At 45.1% G+C, this 10,169-nt stretch overlaps 1 protein-coding gene across 1 annotated transcript; it reads left to right on the forward strand.

The window, feature by feature from the left end:
* The first annotated feature begins 5,422 nt into the window (after positions 1–5,422).
* Positions 5,423–9,837, forward strand: LOC136450215 (uncharacterized). Its single transcript, XM_066450580.1, has 7 exons — positions 5,423–5,968; positions 6,486–6,793; positions 6,937–7,659; positions 8,216–8,344; positions 8,449–8,652; positions 9,116–9,316; positions 9,421–9,837. Exons 1-7 carry the CDS (start codon positions 5,701–5,703, stop codon positions 9,544–9,546), a joined length of 1,959 nt encoding a protein of 652 aa, XP_066306677.1. The 5' UTR covers positions 5,423–5,700; the 3' UTR covers positions 9,547–9,837.
* Positions 9,838–10,169: the final 332 nt, after the last annotated feature.

Genomic DNA, 10,169 nt, shown 5'->3' on the forward strand with positions numbered 1-10,169 from the left:
CGTGCCGCCGGGCGCCGGGGGCGGTCACATGAATGTCGCAAGCGCCGAGCCGAGCCGCACATGGCACCGGACCGCACCTTTCGCACTTCCAATGATGCGTCTGTTTCAGGTAATGCGAGCATTGCCACCTGGTTTGTGTGCTATGAAAATGTGACGTTCTTTTCGCTTTTCCTGTTGTTACTAAAAGCAACAAGACAGCGAGCGGTCATAGCGCTTGCTTGGTGACTGGATTCCTTTGTTGTTTCACCGTAGTAGGTGAGAATCCCGACGTGCCAGAGAACTCGCACGGCCCCGATCGCACTGTCAGGTCAGGCCACGGCATCTACTAGCTCTTCCGCGGCAGCTTTTCTCCCTCACGCGCGTGCGTACCATACCCCTCTGGCTGTCTTGCACTGCGCCCCGGGGCCCGGGGCCATGGTCCCAGCAGTCAGTGGAGTACAGTACTCGTAGCTCAGTACGCAAGTCAATTCACGCGGGGGGCAGTGGCAGTAAAAAGGGCTGGAGGCGAGTCACTTTTCCCCGTGCTGCCATGTGCATGTGTTCTAACGGCTTGCAGGCCGCAGGAAAGGTACGTTAGTTAACAGGGGATGACACGACGCCACTTGCGGCTGCGCGGGGAATCGGCGGAGGAGCCCACAAGTCAGCAGCGGGGAATCAGCGGATGGGCCCACAAGTCAGCAGTAACGCGTCTCAACCCGCGCTGCGTTCCACCGTCCTTTCGGCCGTTACTGTTAGATCCCTGACGCCTCCCGAGCCCCGAGGAGGGGAGCGCCTTTCGGCTGCATGGCCCTACGGGCTACGGGCTACGAGTGCACGCGAGGATTTTTTCAACTCTTTCGGCGACTGACGTGTGGGTCCAAACAGGACCCCACACGGAAAGCGGGCAAAGGAGGGGGCCTGTGCCTAGCGGCGCATGAAAAGCTGCGCCCTACTACTTGGCTTCGGGTTCGGCTCAGACCGCGATTCGACCACGCTGACGCACGAGCCGATTGGTCGACTCACCGTCTCGTCGATCCCACGTACTGTACCGGATATGCCCTCGTCTTTTGCCTTACTACTTGAGAAAATTTTTTATTTTTAACATTTTTTAAACTATTTTTAATTCTAACATTGTTTATTTTTTTTCTTCAAAACTAACACTTTTGGCCGCGCCTGTTCGCATGGCGCGGCGAAATCATGTTGTCGCGCCATGCATGGGGCGCGATAGGAGCGGTGCGTGTATAAATCTCCACCCTGTCAGCGTCATGCGTTAAATCACGTCTTGCGTTGGAGGGGGCCGCTAGCTCATCGCGACGTCGCGCCCAAAAACAAGAGACCGAATCTTTGACCGACCTCGCTCCGCTCCTGACCTCTGCTCGCCTGCCTGTCTTGCCGCGGGCTTGCCGCGCCATGCTCCGTGGCGCGTCAGTGCCGCGCCAAGATCCGGGCGCGGCAGCCCCGGCCACGTTAGCGTTCAACAGCCCTGTCGCTATCACGTCACCGATCCTACCACGCCCCCATGCATGGCGGCAACGTGATTTCACCAGGCCATGCAAATAGGCGCGGCCAAAAGTGCTAGTTTAAAAAAAACAGTATTAGAATTAAAAATAGTTTAAAAAATTGTTAAAAATAAAAAAAAATCCTACTTGACCAGGCAGGCTCCTGTAATCAGTTGTCAGTACCGTGGCGTGCCCAACTCACAAGATGGAAGAGGAAGACCAACACAAAACGCTTGGTGATCCACACGTGTTAGCTAGAACTATATTACCTATGGACTATGGTGCAGGTCCGAGGGTCAATGATTTAGACGTGTTTTGGTCTCCGATGATAAGCGTAGAACCAATGTGTAAAGAAAGCTCTCGTTTTCGTGTTTTATAAAACACACAAAACGTTTATGACGAAGGAGCTCGGAGAAAAACGGAGACAATAGTACTCCTATATGCTCAGAATGCATGAACTTCATTTTTCAAAACTTACTCTATCGGTCCTATAAAAAAATTATAGCATTGATTTTTTTACCACAAATAGTATCATTATTATAAGCAAAAATGTAGGTCACACGTAGATACTTTCTACGGTAACCCACTAAAAAAACACTATAGAGTAACTTTTATAGAAATATTAGGTTATTTTCTATTTACATTGGTATCTCCTGTGAGACAAAGAGAGTACGTGCCATCTAATCTATCTTTTATACGTGTATACATACAATATTAAAACGAGAAAAAATCTTTCTCCAAATTTTTGTCTGATACTCTCTCTTCCGGTTAGTATGTACCTCCACTCCCCAAGCATAAGAATTTTCTTCTGGTTGTACTAAAGGTAATAGTGCATTACAGATAAGAGTATTAACTAGCGAACATACCCATGCATTGTAATAGGACGTACAACTATTGTACGACTATGCATATGGCTTGCAGCTTGAAGATTTATACACGCACTACTCTAGCTTGTATAAACATGAGGGGCTCTAATTTTGCTCTAGTGTATATTATGTAATTATTTTCTAGAATCCTTTCCGCTTTGAAAATAAAGTAGTTCTTGAATATTAATGTCGTACGTCTCTAAAAGGAAGCAATTGATGATCTAAACACTAATTTTGAAGTTCATCCCTCCATCCGGAAAAGAATATAAATTCTAGCATAATAGCAAATTAAAGTATCTCAAGTTTAACTAACTATATATAAATAGTTATGATGTGAAATAAGTATCATTAGATTTGTCATGAGATATATTTTCATAATATAATTATTTGGCGTTATATGCGTTAATATTTTAACTATATATTTAATCAAACTTTGAGCACTTTAATCAAGAATGTGCCTAAAATTGCATTCTTTTCTAGAACGCCTGCAGTCCTATCAAAAGAGAGTTCCTTTCTCGGGACTATTTGCGTTGTACCAATCAATCATTGCCCGCACAAGCTGTAACGAAGGCGTTCGGCTGGTAGCCTTTGGGCTGATTTTGGATGGTTTTGGATGATTGAATAGTATTCTGTGAGAGAGAATAAGCTGAAACAAGCTGAAACAAGCAGAAACAAGCTGGAACATGACCAGCCGAACATTGACATTCTTTAACGCTAATAATTTAACATAGCCATGCAAATCAAGAAATTTTCCACGTCGCCAACCAAACCCAAAACGTATAAAAAAACCAACAGGGAAGAATAATTGACAATCATGCATCCAGCAGCTGTTGTTGAACGGGGGTTTCGCGCCAAGACATTATTACGACGCAAAGCTCTACTCGAACCGGGATTAAACTACGCGAACAGAGCATCGAGCATTCGAGCTCAAAAAGAAAAGAAAAAAAGCTGAGGTTAAAACTGAACAAATCATACTGGCCCTCCGTCTAATTAATCCAAACACTACTGAATGCCAACACTATTTCTTGTCAGTTGTCAGTATGTGAATTGTGACTAGCAGGAGGCAGCGCCAGCACCTACTCTGCTCTAGGGGATCCAGGCCCACGCGTGAATCACTCCACGCTGGAAGTGGGGCCTCCGAGGCGCATGTGCCGGGTTGGGCTTGGGCTACGCTGGAGCGGGGCCCGCGCCGTATCTGCAGGAAAAGGAGCGTGGGGGTGCGGGGACGGGGAGCTGGGGAGTGGCTAGCCCAGGCAGTGCGAGACTGGACAGTGGGCGTGGAGCCACCCGTGCCGCGGCAGGGGAGCAGCGAACGAACGGCTGCGATCGCGTGCACGCCGCGCCTCCTCCCGCTAGTCCCGACCGTTTGGGGTTGGGGCCGGTTGGTGGCTGGGGGGGTACTGTGCTGCTGCCGGGGTAATATTGGCACCACGGGTCGCTATGGGATGGGATCACTCCTTTTGCCAGCGCAAACGGGTGGTTTTCTTCTGACAGGTTCTATGAAATATTTGCACCCGCTTGTAGAGTGGAATTTTGAAGAACTCCTCTATCGAAAAGAGAAAAGGGATGCAACGTTTAGTTCCTGTTACTTTCATGGGAAGTTAAAAACGTAATTTCTTATTCTTGCATACTAACAATGGTGTATGTCAGACAAAGTGCACAAATTAGCATAAGCTTTATAATCAATAAATACATGGTCTGGATGATGATCCAGGTTCATTAGCATTGCACTTTCGATTAGTATTGCCCTTGCGAATGAGTCTATGGACAAGTTAGATATCAATACAATTCATGTCATTGTAACTATCTTCCCTCATGTCAATGACCGCGTGGCAAATTTTTTTGGTAATCAGTATGGATTCCACATGAAATGGGACGAGATTCATAGTTAATTGCATTTTAACGAAGAGGACTAAACTGTATATTATGTTGATATAATAAACTGAAGACTTATATCACCTTATACATATTTAATAAATAGAGGTAGAATTTTGTCTCAAACAAAATGACTTGAACTGCCTTCGAAACCCAATCAAACTTAACATGGTTCAAACCTTTCCCTATCCACTCACCCACCACAAAAAGTTTACAAGTTAGGCTCTTGAGGCATATCTATATTTGTTTAGTACTTTGGGTGCTTTTCTAGCGAATAATGCAAATGGTTTATTAAAAATATTGATTCAAATATATTTATAAACGAAGATAAAATGTTCTAAACACATTCTATATGTAGAAATCGTTTGGGCCAACTCAACTTAATATGATGTATAAACCAAATTATTGAGGAATGAGACTCTTGACACACCAAATGTGTAAGAGTGAGCACAACATGGTTAACATAGATGTGTGCTATCTTTTATATACAGTGAGAGATAGATATAGCGATGAGGCTTCACTGTAGTTGGTTTTTACAGTTGAGTCATTAATTGGTGGACTTTGATTGTAGTAGGATCCACCTGCCAATGACTCAAGTACAAGGAAACCCACTGCAGAGGAAGTGCTTCCAAGGAACAGTGATAATATCCCTTAGAAACCAAGAAGGTAGAGGAAGAGATGAAAAAGAAGAAGAGAAGATGGGAAGCAGAGCAAGAGCGTCTCCTATAAATCTGTTTTGCATCTGTCTTTAATCTAGTCACGACTAGAAAACAAAAAGATATCTGTGCTCGTTGTAGCTAGTGCTGTAGCTTTTTCAGCTCAGTAAATTGTGAGCGGAGATCTTGCAGCTGCAGCCAGCACAGCCCAGCAGGCTGATTTCTTCTCCAACATAAGCTAGACCTCTTGTAACCGAGGGACTCCATCTGTCTCCAACGCAAAAACCTGCTTCTACCAACAGTAGCAACAAGGAAACGAACAAAAAACCTTTGGGATACAGACAACAAAACCAAAAGCCAGAGGCTCCTCGTCTCCTACCGATGAGGCTCACTTCACCACACTAACAAAAAATTTAATGACCCAGTCACAGCCAGAATTAATTAACACAATAAATAATTCACATGCCCTGCAACAAAAAATAAATAAAAAATCACAAACCACTGTTCCATAAGTACCCTCCCCCCTCCCGTTCCGCCTCTCCCCTCTTCTCCTCTTCTCGTATGCCCTCCGCCGCTTCCGCTGTTCGCAGTGCTGCCTCCCCTCTTCTCTTCGCCCGTCGGGCCGCTCCGCCGTCCCGGAGGCTCGAACCCCTTGGCCCGCTCACGGGACCCTAAACCCGCCGCACTCGCGCGGGGTTCGCCCGCGACGCATGCGCGGCGGCGGCTGGTAGCCTCGGCCGCCGGCGATCGCCGGAAATTTGTGGTGGGGACAGTGCGGCGGCTTGTACAAGCGCCGGAGACGACGGGAGTGGGGAACGCAGGGAGATGGCGGCAGCGGGGAAGGGCTGGGCGGAGCGGGTGCGCCGCGGGGTGAAGACCGTTTGGTTCATGGTCGCCATGTTGGCCTCGCTGCTCGTGGCGTCGGCGCCGGCGCTGGTGGCAGCGGGCGACGTGGCAGTGGCGCTCTGGCTCGAGGTGCGGCTCGGCTGCTTCCGCGGCAACGGCCTGCGGGGCCACCTCCAGCGCTACCGTTTCCGGAACTCGCTTGCCGACATACCTCTCTTCTCCGTCGTTCGATCCATCGTCATCACTTGTAAGCCCTCCCGCTGCCTGCTAACTCCTCATTGATGCTTCAAAAGGGGCAAACGACCTAGAACCAACCCGTTCGTTTGAGTTGGATTTCCTTTTCTTCTTCTATTTCTCCCCTTTGTGATTATTTGCTCTGGTGATGTAGAGGGTCTGTTTATATTTTTAGAATACAAAATTTTTGGGGTGAGGTCTTAGCTTGAGAAGATCTTTTTGCATTCCGCTATGAGGATTTGGTGATCTGAAAGCTACAGTACTCACTACGTCTGTGCTTGTCTTCTTTTGCTTGGACGGAGCTTTCGGCGAAATCTGCGTGTATCTGCAGTTATTAATCACAGAATAGCTGTTGCTTGCTCTCTTTTCTTGGGAGGTAGTTAAACTAAGCCTGTTGTTTAGCTGGACTGGTTGTAAGAAATTGGGAACTTATCGGATCAGTTTCAAGCACGCGTCTACCAAGTTCTGCTCTATTCTTATAATCTTATTTGAGAGCAAAAGACTAACCTAATGTTCTGCTGCTTCTGCAGGTGTGTACCTCATGTCTGATACTTCTGGCCTCTCTCATGGTCCTTACCTTGGAACAACAACTTTCTGTTCCTTGGCTTCTCTGCTCATCTTGTTAATTAAGGCATCTGTTTATAGTCCGGCGCAGGACATTGGGCCTGAGCTCTCGCCATCATTACCAGATCACAAGCTCAATCTCAAGAAGCTATGGGGAATGCCTGTACTTTTCCTGTCTTCCTTGGTGTTTGCTCTTGGCCATGTTATTGTTGCTTACAGAACAAGCTGCAGGGCTCGACGGAAGCTTCTCATTCACCGCATTGACCCTGAATCGGTATGACTGCCATGCATTTGGTCTTATAAATCTCACTTTGTTATCAATTTATAAATAAGCTGTGATTCTTGCTTTACAGCTTGATCTTCGATTGATGTAAACTTTGATGATTTATGAATTTGTTGTTTTACTACTGTTTTCAGATTTTAGCATACAAGAATGCCTTTTCTGGATGCTACAAGGTTCCACGGTCTCCTACACCTTACAGTGGAAAGCTTTTTACAAGGAGTGAAAGTGAGACAAAGAGGAAAACACTTATCCAGGACGATCGTGATTTGCCAATCAGTTTTCTTGCAGAAAGTGATAGCATGTTCATACCTTGCCAGGGGATCACTATACACTACAAAGTTTCCGATCCAGCAGCCAGCCTACCTTCATCCCCTGACTCCTTTTCAGAGAGAGATACTCATCACGATGTAATTTCATCAAGCATTTCTCCTAGAAGACAAAGACATGAGAGTCCACCATCTGCTTCCTCTAATACCCGCCGCCTACTGAATAGGAGCTTTAGCCATCAATATCATCATACTTCGCTATATGCACCACTATTGGTAGAACCAATGGCATCTTCAACTTTGTTGGATGATATCCCTCTGATGTGTCTTGATGATGGCAATGCTGATGGATGTTTGAATCATGTGGGCTTTGACCTTGAGGCTGGAGGGCAGGGTAAATTCGCTGTAGTTTTGGTGCATGGATTTGGAGGGGGAGTATTCTCGTGGAGACATGTTTCCAATTTGCTAGCTCGACAATTGGGCTGCACTGTGATGGCCTTTGATCGCCCTGGATGGGGATTAACATCTCGACCTCGCAGAAAGGACTGGGAAGATAAGAACTTACCAAATCCATACGAGCTGGAGTCTCAGGTGATCCTTTTCTCCACTCAAAATGCAAGTCTAGTAACTGCAACCAGCATTTGGTCAAAATTTGTATTTTATCACTTAGTATATACTTCACTGATAAAAGGTCTCATAGAGCATTAAAAAATAGTGCATAAGCATGAGGAATCTTGTCTTCCTAGGCCACATTTCTGTCAGAATTAATTTTCATTTTTATAAGTATAATCACCTGAATGTGTGTTTCTAGCATCCACCCTCAGGGTGGTATATATTGTCTATGAAGTAAGAAGTGTTCTATGCTACTAACAACTTGTAAGAGGACACCTTTTATTGTAATAACTACTGTCTTAAATTTAGTCCAGGGGCAAAAACCTCCTGCACTGAACATTGTTTTTCCCTTTCTATACTTAGAAGAGATCATGTTTTTTTTTTAGAAAAGGGAATATATTAATATCCCAGCTTCTGCATCGACTAATGCATGTAGCTGCGAAGAGATCATGTTTACAGAGAGCATTTTGTATGATCATGTGCAGGTTGATCTTATTTCATGTTTACAAACAACATTTTGTATGATCCTGTGCAGGTTGATCTTCTTATTTCATTTTGCTCAGAGATGGGTTTGCATTCTGTGGTTTTAGTTGGTCATGATGATGGGGGTTTGCTTGCCTTGAAAGTTGCGGAGAAGTTGCGAACTTATGGAGGTGATAGAAAGGTACTTCCCTTTGCGAAATTAGCTTGTTTTTATCTCGTTTTGTTTTGGATGGAAGTTAACCATCATGCAAGGTTGTAGTGAATGTTATTTGTTTGCTTTTGCAGTTTGAAGTGAAGGGAGTAGTTCTTATTGGTGTAAGCTTATCAAGAGAAGTCATTCCTGCATTTGCTCGTATACTCCTGCATACACCTCTGAGGAAAAAGCACATGGTTCGGCCACTTCTACGTACTGAAATCACTCAGTTCATCAATCGGCGGGCATGGTATGATGCCACAAAGTTGACAACAGAAATTCTTAACCTATACAAGGTAAGCTCACCTAGTGATTCTTACATCTCCCTTTAATATATTTTTCAAATCATTGATTTTCAAGCTAGTTTTGGGAAGCTTTCGTACAGATGTGATGCATATAATCTTGTGTTTATTGCACTGCTATTATTTTGTCCTGCGAAAAAAGTATCCTTACATCTTATACCTTCCGTTCCAAATTATAGGCCATTTTGGGCTTTTCTAGATACATAATTTTTATTATATATCTAGACAGCTGATATCTAGGTATGTGTTAAAAAGCTATGTTCTTAGAAAAGCCAAAATGATATATAAATTGGGACGGATGGATAGTCCTACTCAATAACTAATTTCTGGACAACTATTTAGTATCTGTAGCCTTCGTTTTCCATCCATGTGAAAGACATGCAATGTTAAAATGCACGTGCTTTGCTCATTCTGTGGACATTGAACTGTTGACCGACTTGAATTGATTTTGTGTTAGGCTCCGCTATTTGTTGAGGGCTGGGATGAAGCACTTCATGAAGTAGGCCGGCTTTCGTTTTCTACTGTCCTACCATCAAAAAGAGCAGCAGATTTACTAAGATCAGTGGAAGACCTTCCGGTTCTGGTGGTAGCGGGCTCCGAGGATGCTCTTGTTTCTGTGAAGTCTGCACAAGCCATGGCTTCGAAACTTGTAAATTCTGTAAGTAATCTGCTCCCATTTGTTAGTCGAGCGTGTGATTTTGGTAGGGACTTGATTTTGTCTGGCAGGTATTCTTAACAATCCACTGCTTTTCACTTGTGCAGAGGATAGTAACTATATCGGGGTGTGGACATCTGCCGCATGAGGAGTGCCCCAAGGCGTTGCTCTCGGCTCTTTCTCCTTTCATCTCTACATTGGTACCCTCAGAAGATTTGTTGCAAAGACTGTAGAATATAATCGTTCCTTCTCGTTTTTTTTAAAGATTTTTTCCCAGTGTTTCCGTCCTCCACATTTAGTAGACCCCTCTAGTTGGTGAGTTTGTATGAGCAAATGTAGCGCGAAGTAGTAGTGGAGCCTGACCCAAAATCTCAAGGGTTCCTAGAGCTCCCCTGATTTTTTTGTCACATGTAATGGTTTCCCCCTGAACGATTTCAATTAAGCAAGTTGAATCTGTACAGCACATGCTTTGTTCCGTTCCTCCTCAGCCTGGGTAGATATTATATATTTAAAGGACTGGGATAAGTGAAGCATTTTCGGTACTCAGCAGCACATGTCCTCATTGGCTTTGTGGCTGGTATGATGTGCTGTGGATGCAGCAGGGGATGCCTAACAGTTCTTTGAATGAGCACAAGTGGTGGAGGTTGAGAAGTGTAGCTGAGCAAATAAATTAGAAGATCTCCCTTCCACTCAAGCGCCTCTCCGCCTCACGTGGTCCTGCTTTGTGATTCGCAGGGAGCCCCAATGCTCTTGGTTGTGCCACCCACCAGGCGATGGGAAGTTGGCAGTTTGTTCATCAAACTTCACAGGCGATCACCGTGGCCTGTGGGGCTTCAGATTGGTAGTTGGCTGTTTA

This window comes from Miscanthus floridulus, chromosome 5 (genome assembly GCF_019320115.1).
Source record: "Miscanthus floridulus cultivar M001 chromosome 5, ASM1932011v1, whole genome shotgun sequence".
Classification (NCBI taxonomy): domain Eukaryota; kingdom Viridiplantae; phylum Streptophyta; class Magnoliopsida; order Poales; family Poaceae; genus Miscanthus; species Miscanthus floridulus.

Excerpts from the sequence above, each read along its gene's own strand:
- LOC136450215 (XM_066450580.1), top strand. The coding sequence starts at position 5,701 with ATGGCGGCAGCGGGGAAGGGCTGGGCGGAGCGGGTGCGCCGCGGGGTG. Across the intron at positions 5,969-6,485 it reads TCGATCCATCGTCATCACTT|GTGTGTACCTCATGTCTGAT; the intron begins GTAAGCCCTCCC and ends CTGCTTCTGCAG. Across the intron at positions 8,345-8,448 it reads CTTATGGAGGTGATAGAAAG|TTTGAAGTGAAGGGAGTAGT; the intron begins GTACTTCCCTTT and ends TTGCTTTTGCAG.